We start from the raw sequence: 26,901 nt of genomic DNA on the forward strand, positions 1-26,901 counted from the left end.
CCTTTCTAGACCCGGGAAGATAGGAAGGTTGAAGCCATCATGCATGCTTTTGAAAACTTAGAGAAAAGAAAGAAGCGGCGGGATCAGCCCTTGGAACAAAGCAGCTCTGACATAGAGGTCACTACTACCACCTCAGAGACTCCTGTGGGAGAGGAAACAAAAACTGAAGTCCCTGAACCTGAAGTTAGCAACCCTGCTTCAAATATTGTCATCCCAAGCACCCCGCAGACTGTTGGAGTGAACACCCGGAGGTCTTCCCAAGCAGGGGTAAGGTGAAAAGACTCTAGGCCTTAGACGTTCTTCATTTTGCTAATGTCAGTTACCTATATTTTGGAATGATCAGAATCAGCATTTCTGGCTTTGCCTTATATTGCAATAAATAAGGCTATTTTCAGTCATCTGATTTGTGAGATTCAGGGAGACATAATTTGAATGACTAGATACTTTCAGACTATAATGGAACTTTCACTGTTTCTGCCAGATAAATTGTTGATGGTGAATTCATAAAAATCATTTGGCTTCTCTATGGCCCTCTATATAGCACAGTTACGCACCTGACCTTTCATATGATTCTCAGAATTAACTAATCATTCCTTTTCCTACCTACGCTGGCCATGAATTCTAAACCTTAAGCTAAAACCTTAGTATCTGGGGGGAAAAAAAGAGGAGAATTAATCTTCTCTGCTAAGAACCCTAAAATTAGGTGGCAACTTTCACCTGACTTTTGACCTGTTTTACAAATACTTGCTAGAAAAAAAATAACTGAGACATCTTCCTATAGCCTCTTTAGCTTATTTAAGTGTATAGATTTTTGTAAGGATTACATCTGAAATTAATGTTTTTAAATGGTCACTTTTTTCACCAGTAAATACTCAAAATGCTGAAAGTGAATAGGAAACTGGGTAGAATGTTGGTGTTAAAAAATTTCTGGTAAGCCATTAACTTTGCTCTTGTTACAGGATGTTGCTGCAGAAAAACCAGTCCCCAAACCACCTCCAGCAAAGCCCTCTAGGCCCCGACCGAAGAGTCGAATTTCTCGGTACCGGACCAGTTCAGCCCAAAGACTAAAGCGTCAGAAACAGGCCATTGCACAGCAGGCAGAGTTGTCACAAGCTGCCTTGGAAGAGGGAGGAAATAACAGCTCAGTAACTCCTACTGAAGCTGGAAATACAGACAGTTCAGGAGAAAACAGACAATTAACAGGGTCTGACCCAACTGTGGTATCAGTTACTGGATCCCACGTCAACCGTGCTGCATCTAAATACCCCAAAACCAAAAAGGTAAGTTACAAATACATCTTCATAAGTATCGTCTGGCAAAGGCTGTGGCTTAGTAAAGTGAAAGGACCTGTAATCTCCAGAAGAAAAACAAGTAGTCTTAAGTATTATTAGACTGATAGTTTTAGATAAAATGCTTAGATGCGTAGGGCTAAGGCCATCCCGCTACCTTACTTTTGTTCCCATAGTTTTTAGGCAGAGTTTAAATTGCTGCTAGCTGAAAGTATTCCTCCTGTAGTGGTCATGGAGAGGGTGAAAGAAGATACGCTCGTGCTCTAAATGCACAGTACATACTCTGCAGCTGCGGAATCTACCTCTGTCCTAGTTTCTAGATGAGGTTTGTCTTCATGAGCCACACTGCTGCCCCTGACTTTTACATCTGCAGCATCAACTGACAATCTCTTTTTTTACCTTAGTATCTAGTTACAGAATGGTTGAATGACAAAGCAGAGAAGCAAGAATGCCCTGTTGAGTGCCCTTTACGTATCACCACGGACCCAACTGTACTGGCAACGACCCTGAATATGTTACCCGGTCTTATCCATTCCCCGTTAATTTGCACCACCCCCAAACACTACATTCGCTTTGGCTCGCCCTTTATCCCTGAGAGGCGTCGAAGGCCGCTTCTGCCTGATGGCACATTCAGCTCCTGTAAAAAGGTATGTCTGTGTTTACGTGGTTTGTTTTTTGGTTTGGGAGGATTTTGTTTGTTTGTTTTTTCTTTTTAACCTAGAGTGCCTGTAATCATGACGTATCTAACACATTCTCTAGACAGCCACACTCTGCCTTTGTCAGTTTATAATGAGTTAGTTCTTCAGCCATGAATGCTGTTGCATCCAGAGTCGGTGAGACTAAGGTGGGATGTATGCTGCATTTCTGGTGCTCAGTTTGTGAGTATTCACTGTTGTCTTTTCTGCGAGCCCTTGCCGTTACTGAGTTGAGAACACACAGCAGTTGGTGACTGGGTAGGGAGGGACATTCTGTTTGTGCTCTTGTGTATTGGTTAACATGTCCATTTGTGATTATTGAGTGAGATTGGGCCCCAGGTGCTCTAGAGCCCTGTTACACGGGTTTAAAAATGATCAAATTGTGTTTTGAATTAATTCATTTGCTGTTATCATTTGAATGAGAGCAGAAGAAAAATCCTATTACCATCAGCATAGTTTCTGTTCCTTGATCAAATGACAAGTTGGACCATTTGTTTATTCCCTAGTACTTTGGAACTCACTGTAAAATCCCCCCCACCCCTCTCTCTGCCTTTCTCTCCTCTCTCTAGTTATATTTTGTTTTTGGATCTAGTGGCAGTAGTATTTGATGGTGGTTTGTTTTTGGAATGCTCTTTCCTAATTCCCAGAAGTCCTGCATATTTTCCAAAGGTGTCTCTCAAGAACAGATCACTCCCTCAGACCTATAATGTCATTTTTGTATTTCTAAAAGTATAGGACATCATTTCATTTGGTCTTCCTTTGAGGTAGAGTCTGTTCCCTGGAACACCCTTTTCTCTTATCCTCAGATCTGGATTCAGGCTGCCTTCCTCAGTGTCTGCCATTGCCCTCCTCCACTGGCATCACGTACATGAGGATGCTGCATGTAGATTATTTGATGTGATGAAGTCTCCAACTCCAGGCAGGTCTTCCCTGACTCCTCCAAACTTAAAGCTTTTCTCTTCTCCCAAAGAGCAGATATTATTTCTTGGGGGGAGGGGGGCATGAAAGATGAGCCAAAATGGTGTGGGATATGGAGGGGGAGGAGGGCAGCAGGGATCTGTGCACAAAGGAAGGGCACTACACTGAATGAGCAGCAAACACTGAAGAAAGTCTTCCTAACTGCACATCTTACCTAAGTATTTGAGTCACATACTGGTTTATTTGGGGAAAATTCCCAAGTGGAATGAATCCTAAAGAGAAATATGACCGTGAGATATTTGCTGAAAGGGCTTGTGTATAATGGCATAACGTGACTAACTTTCAGGGTTTAGAAATGAAAACAATGACAGCTATCTTAAGACAAAAATAAGTCTAGAAATTTGCCTGAATGATAAAGGAGGGTTGGGTCTCTGAAGATACTTTTTTCCACTAAGTCCCTTATCCTGGATCTTACAGATTATCTGAGAAGGAAAACAAAGTATTTGCCATTTAATGAGCATTATAATTAGCCTTATTCTGTAATAATTGGAGAGTTGCATTAACTCTGGTATGGCATGCAGAACTAATCTTCCTATTGTACTTAGCTCAGTCCCTCATTAAGAGTAACAGCTCAAAATCTCAACTACATTTTCATAGTATTGAACAGTTAGAGAAGCTGTAAATATGGTCTTTAGCTTGGAGGAGCAAGTCGAGAGATGGCTTAATATATATTTGAAAGAAACTTTCCTTTTGTTCTGTCTTTGGCTGGACATAGTACTGGACTTCATAGGATGTTCACTGTTGAAGTGTCTAATTAAGGCAGATGCTAGAATTTCTTATTTTGGTCCTTTAAGTAGGGTAAACAGTCTAGTACAGGTTAATAGTGAACTCTGAATTGCAAATAGTATGGGCTAGCCTCTTTGAATGCTGCCTTGATGATTCTAATGCCAGATTACAGTCTTTATATTCCCATCTTGCTTTTTTTCAAGTAGCAGAGTTCCGTGAAAATCAAAAATATGTACGAATATGACTTCATATCTGATATAAGTCCATTTCTTGGAGCTCTTTTTACTTGGTTATGATTTAGAACTTGTATCTGTATCACATCTTTGTGTCCCCACTGGCAACAGTTAGAAATCCCATTTAACTCATATCCATGTAATGTTCTCCTAGTGTATCTGACCATCCTTAGTCTTGTTTTATACACACTGCTCTTTTGTCTGTGTCGTATTAGTTTTTTGGAAGAGTTCAGGCTAAGTATGCTGAATTATAGCAAAGTTACCTTACTTAAATTGAGTCTTTTTAAATTGTTTAAGTTTAAATCATAGGTTTAATATTTGCTGTTAACATAATCAGGATTATATTGCAAAACAAGAATATGGCTCTTTATGAGGCAAAATTAATGAAATTGGGTCTTATTAGAAATTGAACTCAGTTTTATCCTGGGTGGGGAGGGAAACAAGTTTTTAGATTGTTTAGAAAGTATTCTTATAGTTCAGATTTCCATTATTAAACAAAATTATAAATTTCTAAAATCCATAAGAGAGGAAAATAAGTTAAACATACAGATAAGAACAACCATCCTCCATGTGATTAGTTCAAGCAGTGTATTCCTAATAGGCTTCCTCTTTTATATCTGATTAAAGGAGGTAAAGGCTTCATGAGTTAAACACAGTGTAAAGTTGCATATGTATATTTGCACCTAGATTCTTACAGAGTATTTGACAGAACGCAACAAGCCTGTTATGGTATATCTTTTGTTGGATTTTACTTTACTTGTTATTTTGGAATGGAAACATGTATAAGTGGCCAACAGGCCTTTCATTAGTCTCCCTCCTTGTTCTCTCTAAATCTCTAAACTTAACGTTGTAGGCATGATAAGTCTGAGGCATTTGGTTTCCCATCCCAAATGAAAATGAAACACTGCTTTGCATTGATATTTCATTATTTACACTGTAGGATTATTCATCTGTGTATCTCTATGCACAGCACAGAAATTCAGTTGAACAAGTCCTCACTGAGCATGTGTGCTCAGTACTGTGCTACAAGCTTTCTTCACAGGCATCTCACTTAACCATTCATGACAACCCTGTAAGGTGATTATTGGTTTCAATTTACAGATCAAAAACTTTGGCTCAGAACTGTTCAGGAACTTGCCCAGAGTTAGGCATCTAGTAAGAGGCATGGCCAAGTTTCAGTCCAGATATTTAGATTCTAAGACATAAAGTAGTTTCTTGCTCTTTCCCTATCATAAAGACAATTCTCTGGCTATCTCTAAGCTTCCAAAAAAAACCTCTTCAACAGAGTTTCAGAGAAGGAAGAAACGTTCTTTTGACTTTAATACTGTAGCTGGAACTTGGAGAGATTGTCTAAAGTTAATTTGTTATCCATAGGGGTGATTGGAACTTGTTAGATACAAACAAATGTTCATGTTCCTTCTTTACAGGCTCTAAAATATTGTGTAGACCTACAACAGAGCCAGGAGGAATGAATTTGATCATGTTGCTGTGTTCAACCTTAACCTAACCTGAGCAGCATCTTATTCCTTAGAATGCTCCTGTCCTGGTTTTATTTTCCCTTTTTGTAGTCATCAGTTCCAGAATGTAAATTCTTTTATGGGTGCATCTACTTGACACTGGAAATATAAGAAATTAACTTTTCTTGGAGGAAAGTACAGTGACTCCAAATGAGTCCTGCCATCTGCTCTGAAAAGAAAAACTTGTACTAAGATATCTATAACAAAGGGTTTTCACTTATTTTGTCCTCCTGGGCCTAATGTTCCACATCTGTATAGGGAATGCTTAGGCCAAGGTGACCTCTGAAGTCTCTTCTAAGGTGTAGGGAGCATGGTTCTGACAGTTCATCTTTATATCAATATTCTGTATGTAAAACAGTTCATTCTTGGTCTTGTTTTGGCTTTTCAGAGACCTGGTCATATCCTGAAATACTGATGTGATTCAATTGACTGTTAAAATCTCTCTTTTAGATACATATTCACTCTTAACTCCTTCCACGCTTCTTACACTTTTAATTATATTTTTGTTTTTGTTTGGCAGACCACAATGCCATTTATATGATGTAAAAGTTTTTTTGGTGAAATTTTCCTCACATTATTTCCTAAGTTCCTAAGAGGGTAATAAATCTGTTAGAATTGCTCTCTTTGGTAAAGAGATTATTTACTTACCTGTAATACTTGTTCTCTAAAGGTGTAAAGTTATAATCACCTTTGCTCTTCCTATTTGGGGTAGGGTCTGATTTAGACATTGATGTTTATCAAAATTCGATCTGTCTTATGTCAGGGCAGGAGAGCCACAGAGTGGTGAGCAACCTACAACTGTGTATCTTAAGAGAACACAATTACAGGTAAGAAATTTTCTCTCTTCCACAGGATACATAGTCTTATTATCCTAATCTTTGCAGACTTACTTTCTGACCTAAATTTGTCTCCATTATTTTAGATTCCAGTATTCTGTACCAAAAAAATGTGACTGATTAGAGAGCTCTTTTTGACTTTTTCCCATTTTTGATTTCTGTAGAAGGTCATTTATTCTGGATATTTGTATTATTCATGCAAAATTTAACCAAGCTAGTTGATGGGGTGAAAAAACTTACGGGATAGTCCATCTGAGAGTAGATCTTTTGGAAGTATTTTGGTACTTGTAGTGAAGAGCTGTTTATTCTTATCCAGAGTTTTCCTGTGAGTCTTTTCTGTTATGTCTTCAGATATCCCCAGCACAGGGCAGACAACTCTCAAGAGAGCGTTTATCTTCCTTCTACATCCTTATTTTATATATTAGTTTTATCCTATATGATCAGAGTCTCTTAAATAAGGGCTAAGATTTCTTACTTATCTTTTCCCATTTATCCCATTCTAAGCAATATGAAAAGTTGAACAGTAATCTTTTTTTATTGGTTGGTTTTTTAATGGCAATTCATTATGTGTAATCCAGGCTTTCTCAGTTATGCCCTATACAAGGAATTAATGGGGCAGAATTCTAAAATGTTGAAACACAGGACAAAAAATAACTTAACTATGGACCTGAATGGAATGTGTTGGATTGCATCTCTCACCAGTTCGATATGTAATGACCTGGTTAATGCATTTAAATAGGTGTACTAAATAGCTTTAAATGATGCTTGATAATTCTTTGGTTCTTTTCCCATTACAGCGCTGGATAAAGCAAGCCTTGGAAGAAGGGATGACCCAAACATCATCTGTACCCCAGGAGACTAGAACTCAGCACCTGTACCAAAGTAATGAGAATAGTAACTCGTCTAGTATCTGCAAAGACAATGCAGGTAGGTATCTCAAACCTCTCTGAATGCATGAACAGTGATTATTTTGGATTTACATTAAAAATTCCACTATGAATACTTAAAGAGTCTGATATAAAAAAGAAATAGCATTGTTCTCTAAATAGTTACTTTACATCTGTCTTTACAGAGGAAGAGAGAGATCTCAAGTCAGGGATCAGTTTCCCCAGGACGACAAAGAAGGAACTAGACAGTGTACAGATAACAGCAGAAATGGTTGTAAAAAGGTTAGATACATTTAAAATAGTAAGTTTAGGAAATCTATATCCATATTTATAAGAGGGGAAATAAGCAGGAAAGATGTGGGCACTCTTCAGGAGAATCAGAATCATAGGTAACTGAACTGGGAGGGACTTGGCTGAAGGGACAAGGGATGGGTGACGAAAATGAGAAATTGTTATGAATCGGTTGTTTTCAAAAGGGCTTGCGCAGTTTCTCCTAGCCAATACTAGTTTAATTGAAAATCCTCTCTGTTTTTCATAAGTTTATCTCTAAATCAGTTTTGTGAATATTACAATCAAAACAAAACACCAAAATACATTAAGATGCCAAAGGTCATGCAAGGCTATAGCTAACATGATAATATTTCGAGTTTTCATAAAAACCACTTATTACTGTTCGTTGCCTTTCTGAGTGAATATGAACTTAAAGCGATTGGTACTGGTAATACCTGCTTTGTATTAAAATTCCATATATAATACTGTATTTAGAAAAAAGTAGGCTACTAAAAATACTTCTTTCAAGTTATTCACTTAGTTTATTCTTCTGTCCCTGGATTGGATTATGAATTATTGCATGTGTAACGTTAGGATAATAAACTCCCAGTGTAGAACATCTGGAAGATAAATGATACCTTGTATTTAAAATATGTTACTCTCTTCTTCACCGAAGATTAGGGAGATTTACTCAAACTAGGTTAATATGAAAAATTACTGGCACCAGAGTTCCACCAGTATTAACAGTTTATTGGCAGCTTTTACAATATAGTGAGAATACAACTTAACTGAAGTCTTCTGTCTAGTATACACGCATAGGTGTGTGTATGTGTTTGAATTTGGGAAAGGGAGGCTGTATTAGCAATTCGTGTCCTGACTGGCAAAGACTTGGGGAAAATGCCCTTGTTACTGTGTGCCCTGGTTGGAATGGTGACTGTTAGTCACCAGCCTTTATTGAATTTCTTGTCTCTAGCAATGAGAAACATCCAAAGGACACACCTTGCCTTCTAGAAGCAACATAAACAGAGAAAAATATTTAATTAAAACCAAGCAGGACACTAATGCAACTTGATATATTGCTACAAGTCAGTGTAAATCCTGAGGAATTATTTATATTTTGTTTTGTTTTGTTTTGTTTTTCAAAAAGATCAAGGAGATCTTAAGAAAAGGAGACAGATTGGTGTAGTAGAAAGAATCCAACAGACCTGAATTTGAAAACTAGCTCTACCCTTTACTAAGACTATATGATGTTAAGCAGGTTACAAAACATCTCTGAGCCTCATCTGTGAAATGGATATAGTAATACCTGCTTTATAGTTTTAATGTAAGATTAAATTAAATAATGTACATAAAGTGCCGTATCAGACCCTTAATAGGAATTATTACTGTCATTATTCTTCATAAAATTCTTTCTTGTCAAGGGTTTATGAAACAGTTATAGAAATTAGTCAGATACTAGGATATGTTAAAGATTCTAAGTTCCTAAAAGCTAAAGTTGTATAGAAATAAAAGGTATTACTATTCAGGTAGGAGAGCACACAGTGTTCATTATTTGTAAATTCTGTGAGTGTATAGCTAGGAGAGCCTGACTAATCAACTGAAAAGCTTAATGAACAAGAGTTCAGTAAAACCGCTGGGTATGCACAAATTAATAGCATTTACGTACTGAGGAAATGAATGAAGCGAAGTTTTTCATTCCCAAGCTTAACAAAACTAAGAAACTGGTTAGGAATAGTGGTGAGACATGTAGAACAAACCGTCACTGAGAATCGTTTTTTTAAGCTTCTAGGAAATGAAGAGAAATCCCATGTTCCTTAATGGAAAGAATAAATATAATCAGTTTCTTTCTTGGCTTCATATGGTTTATATCAAACTAACCTGTTTTTGGAATTTGATTAAATGATTTTGAAGTTTATCCTTAAAAAAACGAAAATAAGAAAAAATTTTAAAAGAGTGATGATGAAGTACTTTACCTAGAAGTAAAAAAACTAGCTTCTAATATGAAGCCAGAAGCTCGTAATCAAATTAGTACAGTAGTGTATAAGAATGGTTATATATATGTAACAGAGTAGCCAGAAACAGATCTTAATAATCTGCTTTATAGTGCTAATTGAAGATAAGTGAAAGATTAGGTAAATTATTCTGGTTATTTTTACTTACTTAGAGGATTAAGAAGAATTAGCCTTTTGCCAAAGTAAATTCTTCGCACATTTAATTTTTTTAAATCAAACTTAAATAAACAGTGTTTCTGTCTTTATTTAATAGAGGACAAAAGTTTTTGGATAAAGGATTTGCAGTAAAAATGATAGGAGAATAATAGCCCTACTAGCAATTTGGTAAGATTTATCATGTGCATTAAAAATATTCACACTCCCTAACCTAGTAATTACTGTTTTAGATACTTGTATAGAAGTAGGTGCGGACCAAAATTTTAGTACAAAGTGTTAGTCATAGAATTATTAATAATTGCAAGTACATATAGGATAAAAACAACCTGGGTTTCAGCCAATAAAGGAATGGTAGATTCTGTGGTTTATCTTGTATTGCACATGCTTTTAATGGGATACTATACAGTCGTATTAAAATTTTTACTCTTGATTTGTTTTATCGAATTAACTTACCCCCTCCCCAAAACACAGCATAGTACTACTTTTGAATTAGATTTCAGTGATCTGTATCTTGAATCTTGTGAGAATATTAAAATAATAGTGTATTATGACCAAATAAAAATTTTCCTCAGAATATAAGGGTGACTCAATATTTGAAAATGTATTCATATAATTTATTAGCTAGCGAATGGAGGAGGGGGAAATCAGCAGAGTAAATGTGAATTTAATGATAAATCTAATAAAATAACACACTTAATGATATTTTCTTTTACATCTACCTGAAAACAATTGCTAGTTACGCTTCATGGTAAAAACTAGTTAGATTAAACCTTAAGATGGGTTATCATCCCACTATTGCCATTATTATTTAACAACTTAAAGAATTATTATCCAAAATGATTAGGATGTATGTGTTATCACCGTATACAAATAATATGCTTATCTACCTGGGAAAGTCAAGAAGATTAACTGAAAAAATAGTAGAGATCAATAGGGTAGCTGGGTACAAAATTATGTAAACATTGTCTTATATGTTAGCAGTAACATTTAGGTAATATAAAGGGAGAAATCCATTCAGTTCACAGTAGTAACCAAAAATAGAGAACACTGGAAAGTAAATCTAATTAGGAATGTAGCAAATCTATGATAAAGAGGAATATAAATGAAAGCATGAGTAGCTGATAGATCATGCCATGGTGTATGAGAATTCTCCACAAATTACTCATGAATTTAATACAACCCCAATCAGCCTTTTTTTTTTTTTTTTTTTTTGGTGTCGGGGTAATATCAGCAATAGTTGACAGATCATTTCTGCATTCATTGACATGAACAAGTATGCTAGAATAGGCAAAATATTTTGGAGAGCTAGAGTAGCAAAACCAGAACTGCCCAAGTAGATGTACTAAAATTAAAATGCATGTCAATATTGATGCCATCTGGACAGCAAGTGTACAGGATACCATTCAGAACTAAACCCAGTACCTGTCTTATTTTAAATCAGTGGAGAAATTGTAATTATTCTATAATTACAAAAGGATTTGGAAGAATATGCTACACATTTGGCATGTGAAAAGGATAATCAATAACTTATCATAAAAAATGTTCTATTTGAATTAAATTCAGAAATTAAATACGAGGGGAGAGGGTATAGCCCAGGAGTAGAGTGCAGGCCTAGTATGCATGGGGTCGTGGGTTCAATCTGTAGTACCTCCACCAAGAGTAATAAATAAATAGATAAACCTAACTATCCCCCCCAAAAAAAAAATTTTTTAATAAAAATAAAATTTTTTTAACTTAAAAAAAACAAAAACTAAATACGGATATAAAGGGAAAATAGCCCAGTATTTTTACAGTCTTGGGGTAGGGTGACATTAGTGATGTCAGTGGCAGAAAATAAAGGAAACGACTGATAAATGTGAGTAAAGATACACATCCTGTATAGCCAAAAAAGGCTACTAGTAAAATTAAAAAATAATTGTAACGTTTTCGTCATTGTCATGGAAAGAGTTTTACTATATATTTCTGAGTAAAAATAGTAGGTTATTGATCAGTGTGATTTAGACAAGAGTCAGTAAGGCCCTGTCAAGAAAGAGATCTAAATGAAAATTCACCAGTATATTAGCAGTGCATTAATTTGTGGGTATGACTTTAAGTTATGTATGTGTTTCAGTATGTAGATGTTTGTTTATATAATATTAGGAATTATTTGAATAAAGGTTAAAAAAACATAAAAGATAGATTTTAACCACTTGAAATTTGACAGCTGTGTATGCAAAAAGAAAAATGAAATTTGGAAAAAAAATTATAAATATAGTGCTATTAATAGGAAAAAGGCAAATATCCACTGGCATATAAACTTCAGGTCAGTTTTGTTGAATATAATATCATAAATAGGTTCTCAGTAAATGTATTTTAAATGAGTGGCCTGCAAGTTGATTTGGGGGTGGAAGAGTTCATCTGATCTTTCTAACTTCCCTACAATGAACTTCATCATTTACATAATTACCGTTAGTAGTTACAGTGTTGGACCTTGCAGTATAGTCTTTTCAAAGATTCACCAATTAAGACTCCTGAAATATGTAAAAGTTATTCTAAATATAAGTCATGAATCACATTTGTTTGTTTTATACCTAGGCACTTTTCAAAAGGAGAAAAGAAAAATAAGACGGAGAACTTAGTATCTGGAACAAAAGGAAAATATGGATAATACTTCTAATCTAGGAAACTTAAAAATTCTCAGATACCAGGGAAAATATGTATCTCCAGTATTTTTTGCATTTATTTCTTCCCTATTTCAACATCTACTGCCCCAGTTCAGTACTCATAACTCCTTCTGTTCAACTACTCCACTAACTCCAGACAGTTACCCATTCCAATCTCATCCTAACCATTCCTGCCAGGGGACCCTTCCTGAAGCATAGCTCTGATACTGTCCCAAACTTTTCCTCAAAGGCTTGGGATAAATGTCAGTCCTTCCATCAAGCTCTGGGCATATAATTGAACTTTATGACTAAGAATGTAGATGGGAACTAGATTACCTAGTCTTTACCTCTCTTATACTTCAAGTCCTTTATCTTTAAAATGGGGATAATAATAATAACAGTGATGAGTTCATAGTTATTCAAGTTAAATCTGAAAATTCATGTAAAGCACATTAATATATAGTGCTTAGTATGTAAGAAGCACTTGAAAGCTTAATTATGATCACCTCTGTTGAGGTTCTTTAAGTGATATTAAACATGTTTTACGTATCTTTTCTTTTTCTTACACATTTGTAGTCTCCTTTAAATAGGTTATATGATGACCATTTCCCCACCATATACCTAGTTCAGTGGTTGCCGTATAGTAGGTATTAAGTAAGTAAATAACTTTGAACTGTAAATGAATAGAAGTAGATTTTTCCTGTGAGAAAGTGAAATAGGTGCTTTGGCCTGGGTAGTCACTAAAATTTATAGCATAGTAACTCCTTTCTAAGTGAACCTAAAAAGTGTACAGTAAAAAGTAAATTCCCATCAGAAAAAGAATACCAGCCTAGTTTTTGAAAATGGTTGGGAGTTCTTGAAGTACTCTTAAGTCAGAGGGCTGGATAAGGGTCAGATGATCATATGTAACTGTTTCCTGCTGAAGGAGAATAAGTATATAAAGAGCTACTGAAAAATGGCAGAAATCTATAAAAGAAGACAAAAAGAGTTTGGAGTTAGGATTCCAGAAGCTTGAGCTATTGACATGGCAATTCAGTAGAGAGTGGTTTTGTTTGTTTGATTATTCGGTATTGGATATTGAACCCAGGACCTCGTGCATGCTAAGCACGTGCTCTACCACTGAGCTATACCTTCCTCCTCAGTAGAGGGTGATTTTAACAAAGTGACGCAGATTTGAGATTTTCAGAAACGCTGTGTGAAATAAGTAAGTTTATATTTTCCACTACAAGAGATTATATTAACTCCAGGGATCAATCATTAAAAGTGTCAGATTCATCCGGTGATTTTTGGGGGGAGACAGTTTTGAAAGTTTAAGTGTGGTAATTAGAGTTGCTTTGGGCTTTTGGTTTAATTGCAGGAGATAACAATGGGATGAGGCCAAAGAGGAGTTAAGAGCCATTGTAGGCTAGAGATTAATGGCTACACTGCAGAGCCTCCCTGTAAACTGTAGTTTCAAACTGCTCAGCCAGGCTTTGTATTTCACAGACTTGTTGAGCCCATTAAAGAAATGGAAGTCTCGCTATCTGATGGAGCAGAATGTCACCAAGTTACTGCGGCCTCTTTCTCCAGTCACACCGCCCCCTCCCAGTGCAGGCTCAAAGAGCCCCCCGCTGACCACACCTGGCCCGTCTCACCCAGAAGAGGAGTGTCGAAATGGATACAGCCTCATGTTCTCACCAATCACGTCTATTACTACTGCTAGTCGCTGCAATACTCCTCTGCAGTTTGAGGTGATTTGGGTTTCGTTGTTGGGAGTACTGAATATGAAGATCATCATTTGCATCTCCTCATTTCAGATATTTCACTCCATGTGTTTCTTTACCATGTTCTTTGCCCATCTTAGCAAGAGAATAGGAAACCTCAGGGTCATTGTGAGCTATTGGTAGCCTCTGGTCTCGGCAGTGCCCCCATTCTTCCCAGGCAGAAGTAGTGCTCCCACTGGTGACACTCATCAGTCTTTTGCATGCAGTTCGTCAGTCTCCATAACTTTAGGTGGTAATCATACTAGATCTCCATCTTTATCTTACCGTATACCTTGGTTAATACAGGCCTTTAGCTGCCTAGTAACCATTACAATGACACCACCTTGAGAGCTTAGATTATACTAATTGATTATGTCTCCATTTCCCAGCTTTTAAATCAATGAAATGTCTTTGCTATTTTGCATTCTTGTGGCCTCAGTAGACAGATTTAAGAAGCATTGGGGTATGGTTTATGGCAAATTAGGGGTTTTTTCCTGCTCCAGGTTACTTTTCCTTGTTATAATGTGTTAGGAATGGGAAGTAGAAAGAGGCTAGCAGCATGGGTATAAGAGCTAAATTTATTACATTCACTCCCTGGATTAAGTTAGAAATGTGTCTCAGCTGTTTCAAAAAGTTAAACCTGAATTGCTTTAGTATTCGAGTTTGAGTGACATGAGGTGTACTGAATAGAATCCATGTGCATAAAAAATTTCATCTGTTTAATGTTGCTTTAATTTTTATTGAATTAAATGGACACTGTGTATTCCTTCTCAGAAAAATTTGTTCTGATGACTAAACACACCCAACTGTGACCCTAGCTTACACTTCTCTAGATGTGTTCTTTGATAAGGTGAATGTTCTAACTACTGCCACCCTACATATTCTGATTTTATGAGAGCGTGGGGATTTCTCAGCCTTTAAATGGCTAACTCAGAGTGACTAGCAGCCTTGGAAGCAAGAAGCAGCCGTATTCTGTACCCATCCTAGACCGTGTTAACTTTTAGAGCAAACTTCTTTGGGGAGGGAAAGGTCCTTCCTGGTTATGTTTGATTTCAAGGGAAGTTACTCTCTACCAAATTCCCTATTGCATTTTTTTTAGCCAGATAGCAGAACAGCTGACATGGGCCTTACTAACTTTATTTGGTCTAGTTGGAATTGACTTTTCAATTGGCTAAGTAAAGTTTGATGGTAAAATTTCATGATAGGACATTCTCTCTATTGGCCAGGAGATTATAGGAATAGAATTTCATACTTTATCATAATTAAAGTTTTTACTATAATTAAAGGTAAAATTAGAAGGTAAGTCTCTTTCTAGAACCAAGTTTAGCACTCATTAATATTTCCTACCCCTTGCAGCATTTCGGGTAACTATAAAACACTATGCATATGTAAGGTGTTGGGGGGTTTGGGGTTTTTTTGTTTGTTTGGTTTGGTTTTTTGTTGTTTTTTTTGTTTTTTTCAGTGGAATGGGAATTTCAGTGGCTGGTAATTGAATCCAGAATCTCATGCATGCTAAACGTGCACTCTACCACTGAGCTATACCCACCCCCCATTTTTATTTTTATTTTAAATCAAAGATCATTTTAGTCTAAGTATAATGTTTAGAATACCAGGAAGGGGGAAAACACTATAATAGTATTATATTATCCCTTCAAAAAGTTCAGTACGTGTTTTCACTATTTTAGTCTCATGATTTAACTAAGGACATTCACACTTTTTCATCAGTTAAAAAAACAAATTTCATGATCCTGACCATCTTTATCATCATTCTAATTGCCATACTCGTTCCTGTATTCTAGTATAGGGAGGTGGGAAGAAGCCTTATTTCCATCCAAGACTGTGACACAGAGAAATATCAGAAAGGTATCACAAGTAAAGATCAGCCCCATTGGGGGAAGAATATTTTTGGAAGGAAAAATTAAAAACATTCTAGGAGAAAAGTGAGAAATCTCTTCAGTACAAAGGGAAAGAATTGAAGAGACATAGTGGAAGAGAAACAAGATCATGAGGAGGGGGAAGCATCAAATAAAGAGTGAAAGCACCATTGGGAAGGCATGCTTAATTAGCCCCTCCTTTGCACTAGAGTAACCCTTCCCTTGTCTTCCTGCCTGGAGAGCCTTACCCCACTATCCATCTCACACATACTACCCACCCCACCAAATAAAATTTCACAGCCAGTATCCCTGCTCTGCTGAAACAGCCCCATTTCTCCTGCCACAGGATAGTCCTGCAACCCAGGCCAGCTATCCAGGCCTACAACATTAGCAACCCTCCGCTTACCCTGAATCCTAGTTATAGCTACCACCATCATCCTCTCTGCTTTTTTACCCATCATATCTTCTGTCCCAGCTCACTGCCCACTTCCTGTTTGATATGGGAGTGCTGCCTTAGGCAAAAGCCCTCAGGTAGCCCTGTTTTTAGGACCAGGGACTAGAAGTGTACACATCTGCTTTTTTTGTTGTTGTTGTTCTCCCTTCCTTTTCTCTCTATTCCTCAAAATACAATGGATTTTAATATCAGCGAACATTGGTAGGAGTGATCAGATCCATTTGGATTATGTCTAGAACTATCTAGCCTATGAGCTAGAGCCCATCAGTCATAACTCCTGCAACTCATTTGAGAGGAGCTGGCCATCTCCCTAACCCTGTGAGCCCCCAGCACGAATCACACAAGAGGATGAGCAAATGACACTGAGAAGGAGGCATGGGGTGAAGAAAAAAGGTGCCCATTAATGAAAAATAGGTTGCTACAGTTTAATCTAATTTAGACATATAATAATGTAGAATCTCACCAGTTTAACACTTTCTTGATATCTGCTTGAGATGTTTACTGATAGCATGAACCATTATAACCAATTTACCTTTAAATGCTTTCAAAGACACCAGAAAGCATTTTAACAAGTCATTCTGTCCATTGAGATGAATTCTGCATTTAAACATTTCCCTTGTGCACTTATTTATCCCTTTCCCTCCTGACTCCTCAAAAAAAGTGTGGCTAACCATCTATGCTTGCTTTTGCTTTATTTTTTGTTTGTTTTGCTTCTTTTGAGTAGATGAATAACAAGATGCTTTTCCCTCCTCTAGAACATATCCTCCCCTGAGAGTTCCCCTGCGAGTAGGCCCGAGTCCCTGTCACCCGAGGTAGTTATCACACCATCTCACACTTGGAGGCTGAGAGTGAGTGTGCATGAGTGTGTTCTTGCGTGTGTGGGGAGGGCTAGGGGACCCTAGTGAATGATGCAGTGGGCTGGAGGGTGGCCGATTGGTCACTAGAAGTTGAATGAATCTTCCCATGTAAGACTGGTTACTCAGAGCTTTCAGGGTAGATGGAGGAAAATGAAGTTTTGTGTGTGTGTGTGTGTGTGTGTGTGTGTGTGTGGTGGGGTTTGTTTTTGTTGCTGTTTGGGGGCGGGTATGGCTGATGAGTTCTTTAAAAGAAGATAGAATCTAAAAGTCAAGTTTAAAGAAACTGAAGATGTGGTGGGAACCTTGTTAAAGATCGTCTAACGAATAAAGTGTGTTTGTTAAATAAGGAAAGTTAAATCAATAATTGGTAGGAACTATCTCTTGCTATTTATTATCTTGGACTAATAAAGGAGCAGCATATATTGGAAAAATTAGGCAATGATTTATGCTTTAATCCAGGGTTACTCTGACAGCTCTATTTAACTGGATGTTTTGAGCTTTGGTTGATAGATTAAGCAACTTCTTTAGGAAGGGAGAGTCATGCCTCTCAGCTCTGTAGGTCAGCCCATGGCTTCTGTGACACAGGCCTCCATTCTGCAGTGATTGGGAAATGGTTGCTGTACAAGTGTTATCTCTTAGGATATCATCTGAGTGCTTTTCTTAGAAATCCTACTGCTGTTGAGATGTTAAATTCAGAATTTAGTGCTAGAGTTTCTTAAGTATTACTAGATTTAGACAAATGTAAGTAATGATTAACTTCATGAATTCACGTGGGAACCTTTTTACTCTTGAAGAGAAAGTTACGGTCTGTCGTAACCTTTCAGAAATTAACTGAACTGTTAACCCCTACCCTTACCATAAAAATATTAGTGCTAAACTCAGTGACAGATGACCAAATTTTGCCTCAGTAGAATTTTATATGTCAACATGAAGCTGAAAAGGATTGTTTCCTAGTGTACTAGATGTTTTCTGTGAGTTTTTTACTCTATCCTGTAAGGAACGTAAACCTCTCTCCTCAGTTGCTAAAAATTCTAAGATAGCATAATTTGGAGGCTGACATGGTATGGTATCTGGATTTCTGGTACTCTTCTTTGTATAGAGTTAGCTATAGTTTACCTAGTGGCGGAAAATCTTGATGTTAGGAGGTAGTGATGACCAAATAGATGGGGTTGTTTTTGGTACATTTCAGCATTTCAGATGCTCTGCAGTGATGGGCATTAGTGGTCTTGTGGTATGTTGACATACATTAGAGGATAAAGAAAGAACAGTTGAGTAGCCAGAAAGTTTTATGAGAAACATAGCTACATAATAGCGAAAGTGAGTGAAGAACTGGTTGGTTGACACCTTTAACTAATACCATTCTCCTTTACTGAACCAGTAACTTAAATACTTGACTGTTTGTCTCCTTTCTACTTTCTTTTACCTTTTCCCCTCCTCCCACCTTCCATCAATATTAGTTTAGAAATGAATAACACCAGAAGCCTGTTATCTTAAGACACCATTCTCACCTCTGTAGCATCCATGGGGCTCAGGTAAATCCCTGATTATACTGCCAGATTATACTGTAGTGCAGGGTGACTCAGCAAACCTGATGAAAGGCTAAGCAGGCAAAATAGTCACATTTGGCCAGTTATCTAATTCTGACTTTCCCTGTATTCTCATCCAGAAAGACTTTAAAGCAGCTTGGGAAAGGCCGGGATTCTTTGGTGATCTGGCATGGGACTGGTGCTACATGGGACCTTCACGGATGTTAATGGCTTTCTCTCTTCTGCTTCCATCCCTCTTATCTTTCCTTGTTCACCTGTGCCCTCTCACTCCCTTCTCTTCTGCCCTTTGACTTTTTCCTTTCTCCCCTACCCTATGTCTCCGTTGATTTTTATTCTTTCAGCTTTGTCATCGAAAAGATCTGGACCTGACAAAAGTAGGCTACCTTGACTCCAACACTAACAGCTGTGCTGACAGACCTTCCCTCATTAACTCGGGTCATTCTGACCTGACTCCTCATCCCTCCGTCGGGCCCGCCTCTGAGACTGGCTTTACAAGCAGGAGTGGCGATGGACATCAGACCCTTGTGAGAAACTCGGACCAGGCATTTCGGACAGAGTTTAACTTGATGTATGCCTACTCTCCGTTGAACGCTATGCCTCGAGCAGATGGATTATATCGAGGGTCTCCCCTAGTAGGGGATAGGAAGCCTGTACATTTGGATGGGGGATACTGTTCCCCTGCAGAAGGGTTTCCCAGCAGATATGAACATGGTTTTATGAAAGACCTCTCTCGTGGCTCCATGTCCCCTGGTGGCGAAAGGGCTTGTGAAGGAGTCCCATCAGCCCCCCAGAACCCACCGCAGAGGAAAAAGGTAAGTGTCACATTTTATAGGCCCTTTTGAAGAACATTAACTGAACAATTAAATAAATATTTACTGAGTTACCACTATGTTTTCAGCACTGTTCTCAGTGTGAGGAAAACAAAAATAAGTAATACATAGTCTCTGGCATGTGCAGTGAAAGACTGTTTTAATACAATTTGATGGATGTTATAAGTACTCAGAAAATTTAAATGCCGACCATGTGTGTTCCATACACTTGGCTAGGTAATTCAGAGGATAAAGCAGTGAAAAAAAGTTACGCTACTTATATGTGTTATGTAGTACTTTTCATGTTCTAGGCATGAACATGTTAAGCCCTTGTGCATTTAACCTCACAATAATCCTTGTGCATTTAACTTCATGATAATCCTGTTAAAAAAGATGGGTAATTTCCCATTTTGCAGATGAGGAAACTAAGGCAAGTTGGGTAACTTGCCCATGGTTACCCAGCTAGTATATGGTAGAGCCAGGACACTACCCAAGTCTGTCTCATTCTAGATTGTGTGCTCTTATTGCCACTATGCTGTGTTGCCTTCTAATGGAGCTTGTAGCAACTGAGACTGAACTTAGCAGATAATTACATTAATGATGATGGAAGCTCCAAAGGTATTGTTCCTATGTGATGAGAACAACTTAACAAGGGCACCTGGCTTAGTCGGATATGTGGAGAGTACTTTGAGAACAAGTAAGAAGCTCATAGCCAACTTGGAGAGGTGGTGGAGTGACAGGTGACAGGTCACTGATTTGGCTGGTCTCAGACAGTAAGTAGAATCAATCAGCCAGCAAATGAGGGTGAAGATGTTATAGGAGAAAGAGCAGAACAAGTAACTGTGGCCCTCCTCTGGGTGTGCAGTTGAATGTTGCCATGGTGTCACATGAAAAGTGAAAGTCAGGAGGAGAATGCAGAGATGGGCAGGGCCAGGCCATAGAGAGCTGGTTTGAAACTTGACTTTTGGGGGGAATGGGGGGCTTGACTTATAAGTAATGCCTATGCTACAAATTACGAAGTCAAAAATAGGCTCTTTATGTCAGTGGTTTTCAACTAGGGGCACTTGGAGATTCATGGGAGTATTTTGAGTTGTCACAACAACTGCGATTTACTTGTTAGAGCTAGAGATGCTGAATGTTCTGTGTGTGGCAGTCTCACATAATTGCCAAATACATGTGGTACTCCTGTTGAAATGTAGCCTGGTGGCTTTTTATCTTTGCAGTATAATGAAATACATTGCCAGAATTTATTATTAACTTCCTTCCAAGATTGTGTATAGAAAATACATATACAGAATTGTCTTAAACTTTGTGCTTTTGTTATCTTTTACATTTGAATGGAAAATGAGAGCTCTAAGTGGGTAGAAAAAGGAGGAAACACTGGCAGATAAGTTGGAATAAGATAGTGCTGGATTTAGAAGACTGTTGCATGAACAGCATTGACCATTAGGAATAAAAATGGTCTTTGAACTTCTGGTTTCATTTATTATGTGCAAAAGTGATTGAAATGACTTGTTATTTCAGAAATGCTGTTGAACACCTGCTGTTGGCCAAGTTCTGCACTGGATGTTAAAGATAAAAATCCAAATAAACTTAATCTTCGCCCTTGTAGACCATACAGTTTCCGAAGTACACAAGACTTGTATTAGGTTGACAGCCGGTGTAGGCACCGTGTGCTGTAACAGCAGAGAGGGAGGTGCACTAGACAGGGCAGGAAAGAATGAGGCAGGTGAATGGCGAGTTGGGGAGAAGCTTCCAAGTACAGGTTTTCTAGAGCTGACTTGCTAAAATATAAGTAGGAAACAGATAGTCCTAAATCCCTGGGTAAATCTTGAAAAATTGAGCACATTTAAGAACTCTGAAGCACTGACTTTTTCTTTTGTATTTTTTTGTGTGTTTTTCTCTTGTCTCAAAACAGCCAACTCTAAGGATTCTTGGAGGGTGAAGAAGAGCTAGCAGAATCACCAGGGGGCTTTTTCAAACTACACCAGCTCCTAACTCTTCACCTTCCATTTTTTAGGAGCTACCATTGTTGCGAATAACTGTGATAGCATACTTCTATTCTGGAACTAATCCCACAGGTTTCTCTGAAGGCAGAAAACGAGGTCTACTGGTGAATGCCATTTTTCAAAAATGTAGTCTCCTAGTGTATTCTCTTTTGTTTGCTAGTTTCTGGCTGATTTAAATACGTAGCTGTGCTGAGATCTCTCACACACCTGGAAAACATCATCTGTTGGTACCTGCTTTGTTTGCGTGGCTTGCTAGTGGTTTACTAGGGTTCCATCTTCTTTCCCCGTTGCTGGTGATCCACTAATGATGTCTGGCTAGAGTCCTGCTTCTTGTTTCCTTCCTAGGTGTCCCTGCTGGAGTACCGCAAACGGAAACAAGAAGCCAAGGAAAATTCTGCTGGTGGAGGAGGTGACTCTGCACAGAGCAAAAGCAAGCCTGCAGGAGCTGGGCAAGGCAGCAGTAACTCACTTTCTGACACTGGTGGCCATGGTGTGCAGGGATCCTCGGCCCGAACCCCATCTTCCCCTCACAAAAAATTCTCCCCATCTCATTCCTCCATGTCTCATTTGGAGGCAGTAAGCCCATCAGATTCCAGGGGCACTTCATCTCACTGCAGACCTCAAGAGAATATCAGCAGTAGGTGGTAAGTTTATCTTTGATGCTTTAATGATCAAGTTCAGGAGGGAAGTGTACGTCTAGGCTCTTTCCCAGTTTTACCTAAAATACGTGGAAACACTTAACTGAGGAAGCTGGCCAGCAGTTCACAGTACCATCTATCCTGTTCAGCTGATTTTATAGTATCAAACACAGCCCCCCAGCCTTAGAGAAGCAAAGAATCCCACCAGGCCTGCAGGACAACGTGTCGGGCAGCATATAGTTGTGAACACAGAGGAGCCATTTTATTTGCTGGGCACAACACTGCCTCTTCTGTTTTCTCCTTTCATACGAAAGGTAAGTCAGGAGTTCAGCCAAGTTCCACTTAAATTAATAACAGATGTCTTAGGGGAAAGGCATAACTCCATGGTAGAGTACATGCGTAGCACTCACAAGGTCCTGGGTTCAGTCCCCAGTACCTTTATTTAAATTAATAAGCAGACAAACAAACAGACCTAATTACCTCCCCCAACCAAAAAAAAATTTTTTTTAAGATAAAATTAACACAAAAAATAACAGATGTCTCAGATCCACACAGCTAGCATATGCAGAGAGATGTAACCTGTTCTGAAAAGACTTGTCTGGTGTAGGGGAGACCACAAATAAATTATACCAGCATCAAGGACTGATTGTCAAGTGAGTGAAATAATGAGGCATTTCAGGGATCTTGAACTTAAATGAAGTCTGGGAAAGAAGAGGCACTGCTCAAATGAGTAATGTTCATTAACCTATAAAACATTAAGTGGCAAGTGCATGCCAGGGACGTGACTTTGCAGGAGAGAAAATGTAGCATTTCAAAATGGAGGCTAAGAGAAGTAGACACCTTTAAACCTCCGTTTCCTTGATTGCTTTTTCTTTGAAAGTGCTTGTTCTTCTGAGCCTGAGGTAGACATAGGTTGAGGCAGAGAAGATAACCTTGTTTTAAATTGGTCCTGAAGGAAATAACGTTTAAGAGGGTGTTTTAAGGGAATGTATTGTACCACCCTTGTCAGAGCTTTAAAGAAAGCTTGTTCCAGACTGTTGACTCTAAAGTCCTGTGCCGAAAACCTGCATGCTCTTACCTTCACAGGATGGTTCCCACATCAGTGGAACGGCTCCGAGAAGGAGGGAGCATCCCCAAGGTCCTCCGAAGCAGTGTGAGGGTGGCCCAGAAAGGAGAGCCTTCTCCCACGTGGGAGAGTAACATCACAGAAAAAGACCCAGGTGAGCCCATTGCCTTCTGCCAACCATGTTCAGGGACACATGAGCCAGGCTCCACACAGTTCACACCAAATGCCGGGCTGAGGTGAGTCCATTTCTGAAGCCGTTGGGCTCCCCCTGTGTGTGAGGTTCCAGCACAGTCTTGCTTCCACTCTTTTGGGCTGCAGCGTTCTTAAGATCTAGCATTGCTTGCTCTCTGTCTGCTCTTCTTTCCCAAGGGATACCTTTCTGTAACTCATCTCTCCAAAGGCCTGGAAATCACCTTGATGAAGGATGAAGAGAAAGAAGGAGACAGGAATCAGATCAGGCATTTAAAACAGCCCATAATTAACCACTCCTGTTGCCCCTCTGGCATGCTGCACTCACCCGATTTGTCAGAAAGAGAGCAGTATGGGTTGATGATGGCATTGGTGACTTGAATGTACAGTGGCTATCTGTCACTTATTCTCAGAAGATGAGTTGATTTTGTGTTACCTTCCAGACCCTGCAGATGGTGAAGGTCCAGAGACACTGAGCTCAGCACTCTCTAAAGGAGCAGCCGTTTACAGCCCTTCCAGATACAGCTACCAGGTGAGACGAGGAAGTGCTCCTCTCTGGACATAGGAGTATGTTCTTGCTTCCAATGTTTATGATTCTGGCCATCCTTTGCAGTTGAGATGCTGTCTTTCCATATAGTTTCAGCTGCCTTGGAAATAAGTCATCATCTGCTCACCTTCAGGTAATAAATCATGCCAGAAAAGTAAAATGACCAAGGATAGCCATTTTACTGTCTTTGATATCCTAGAAAGAACAAATGGTTAAGATGGTGATGAAGAAGTAGGGAGTTTTAAGTGTTCACGAGCTGAAATGGCTTAACAGGGACTTTTTCACCTCCTTATGCTTTTCCTCCCAACTCTCTCTAGCTCCTGCAGTGTGATAGTCCACGGACAGAATCACAAAGCCTCCTCCAGCAGAGTTCCTCCCCCTTTAGAGGACATCCCACCCAGTCTCCAGGATACAGTTATCGAACTACTGCACTGAGACCTGGGAACCCCCCCTCTCATGGTTCTTCAGAATCCTCCCTCTCTTCTGCGTCCTATTCCAGCCCCGCCCACCCTGTGTCCACAGACTCGTTGGCCTCGTTTACGGGGACACCAGGGTATTATAGCAGCCAGCCACATTCTGGAAACAGCACTGGCAGCAGTCTTCCAAGGAGGAGCTGCCCATCTAGTGCTGCTAGCCCTACCCCGCAGGGCCCCTCAGACTCTCCGACCTCAGACTCGGTTTCCCAGTCCAGCACAGGAACTCTGAGTTCCACCTCCTTTCCTCAGAACTCTAGGTCGTCATTGCCATCAGACTTCCGGACTATCAGTCTGCCCAGTGCTGGGCAGTCAGCAGCCTACCAGGCCTCCAGGGTATCTGCGGTTTCCAGTTCACAGCACTACCCACAGCGCGGGGGTGCGGGGGTGCACCAGTACCGGCTCCAGCCGCTGCAGGGCTCGGGAGTCAAGACTCAGACAGGACTTTCCTAGGGCTTCTGGACTTGGGCAGACAGAACTGAGTGAGCCCATAGCTGCTTCTTCCAGCTGCCTCTGGAACCTAGGCCGAGCATATTGCTGGGGAAGGGGGTACAAGGTGCCAGAGGATTGGGTCTGGTCGACAAGAAACAAGACTTGTGGTCGTGACTGGCTCTGGCCCTGGAGAAAGATGTAAATCTTGTCTGAAGCAGAGACTATAAAGAAGTTTCTCCCTGCTGTTAAGGGTACATTGTTGACAAGCAAATGGTGTTTTGGTTAGTAATGGTTCTAAGTGCAATGAGTTGTGTTGAAGCCTCCGTCTCCCATCCTTGCCTGTAGCCTGTAGTCACTTGTGCAGTGAGGACATCTTTTTAAATCCAAAAAAAAAATTTTTTTTCAAAGGAAAAAAGGTGAAAAGAGTCAATTTCAAAGTCTCGAGCTAGCTGAAGTGGTGTTAGGGTTTATAATGCACTTAAGTAAAAAGGTAGGTATGTAAATGTTCACCCTAAGACAACCATTCCAAAAGCAGGTATCTGGCCAAGATGTGTCCACCAAGAATATTCCCTACCTTTATCTTAAAAACACAAAGAAAGAGATGAACCTTGGAGTGTGCTCTGAGGGGTTCCTGGATCTCTGAAGAAGAGCTTGTAGTCAACTCTTGATTATTCAGGAGGAGATTGTCCTAGTGGTTCTCTGAGCCCCCAGCAGATACCATCCCACTTCCCTTCCCCAAGGTGTTTCACAGCTCAGTAACCCATGGAGTAAGTAGGCAAAGAAGACAGATATGATAAGTGAGATGGGCCAGTTTGCATTGCTATTTATCAGCTATTGGCAATAAATTTGATTAGGAAAGGTCCCAAGTGGTTTGGGAATTCTTTGAATTTTATTTTTTCTACTCCCAATTAATCAGGAGTTGATAATCTCTTGAGTAGGACCGCCTCCATGATTGGGGAGCGTGCACTCGTGACTGCAGGGTAAGCGTGGAAAGACGTGTTTGTGGAGTGGTGCCGACAGGACTGTGATTGTGTGGGGGCATGCCCCATGTGTCTTTGAGGGGGGTGCTTATTTGGCAGTGGCACAGGTAAGAGAGTTCTAAAGCCACCCAAACACCTAACACTGTTCCGGATGAGAGACGAGAGCAGACTGGCTTCTCCCCATCAGTGCATCGTGCCTGTTGTACACCCCTGGAGGAGCCCTGGGGCCAGCCAGGCGGGGTACACAATCTTTTTAAATTCCATACGGTTGCCAGCTTCTTTCTTTCACTTGTTTACTGTAATATCTGGCGTGTTTTTATTTATCTAATTTTGTATTCAGTTATAACCGTGGTAGGGGTAGCAGATACATGACAGGTGTAATCCCTGGTGCTGCAGCGGACCTTACTTCTTTCTTTTGGACAAGATAATACTGTGAGTCTCCCTCCTTCCTTCCCTCCTACTTGTTTTCTCCTTCTTTTCCCTCAGCCTCTTACATCCCCTTCCTTTCTACCCTCTCTTAAAACTATCATATGCACAGTCTTCTCTCTTTGTGTGTGACTGTTACAAAATTTCACTTTTTCAAAATTGAAATCAGGTGTTTGCAAATGAGGGGAGATTTTTTTTCTTTTTTTTTCCTTTTCTTTCTTTTTCTTTTTTTTTTCTTTTCTTTTCTTTTCTTTTCTTTTTTTTTTTTTTTTTTTTTTTTTTGTGCTGAAACTTCAGCAGAATACTTTCCTTTTTGTTGTTTCCCCCACAAACCCATCAGTCTGGGAGAGCGTTGGGAGTGGAAATCATGTTGCCTGGGATGCTGGTTTCTTTGTATATTATATAAAACGTATGTAAATGTCTCTCCATTTGGGCTGGGGTTTGCATTCTCCCCTTGGCTATTAACCGAGGGGAGAGGCCAGCGGGCAGGCGGCCCTCACCCTGCCTGGCACGTGCAGAGACCCCAGCCACTCTGTGTGGGCAGGGTGCTGTCAAGACCAGACCTCTGGGGGGGGTGGGGGCGGGGGGTGGGGGGAACTCTTGGAAGGGAAGAAGTG

The 26,901-nt window shown here is 39.4% G+C and overlaps 1 protein-coding gene across 17 annotated transcripts in view; it reads left to right on the plus strand.

The window, feature by feature from the left end:
- Positions 1-25,740, plus strand: part of SETD5 (SET domain containing 5) — a 72,570-nt gene extending 46,830 nt beyond the window's left edge. For 10 of the 17 annotated variants that reach the window (XM_072941769.1, XM_072941775.1, XM_072941770.1 and 7 more), the window contains 11 exons: positions 10-267; positions 960-1,280; positions 1,694-1,936; positions 7,072-7,201; positions 13,727-13,971; positions 17,067-17,123; positions 19,057-19,527; positions 21,879-22,177; positions 23,258-23,391; positions 23,870-23,958; positions 24,291-25,740. In XM_072941769.1, the coding sequence (XP_072797870.1) occupies positions 10-267; positions 960-1,280; positions 1,694-1,936; positions 7,072-7,201; positions 13,727-13,971; positions 17,067-17,123; positions 19,057-19,527; positions 21,879-22,177; positions 23,258-23,391; positions 23,870-23,958; positions 24,291-24,899 (2,856 nt within the window). In that variant the 3' untranslated portion in view covers positions 24,900-25,740. The remainder of the gene's footprint in view (positions 1-9; positions 268-959; positions 1,281-1,693; positions 1,937-7,071; positions 7,202-13,726; positions 13,972-17,066; positions 17,124-19,056; positions 19,528-21,878; positions 22,178-23,257; positions 23,392-23,869; positions 23,959-24,290) is intronic. The other 7 variants (XM_072941778.1, XM_072941779.1, XM_072941784.1 and 4 more) reach the window with 1 other exon arrangement.
- The last annotated feature ends 1,161 nt before the right edge of the window (positions 25,741-26,901 follow it).

This window comes from Vicugna pacos, chromosome 17 (assembly GCF_048564905.1).
Source record: "Vicugna pacos chromosome 17, VicPac4, whole genome shotgun sequence".
Taxonomy (NCBI): domain Eukaryota; kingdom Metazoa; phylum Chordata; class Mammalia; order Artiodactyla; family Camelidae; genus Vicugna; species Vicugna pacos.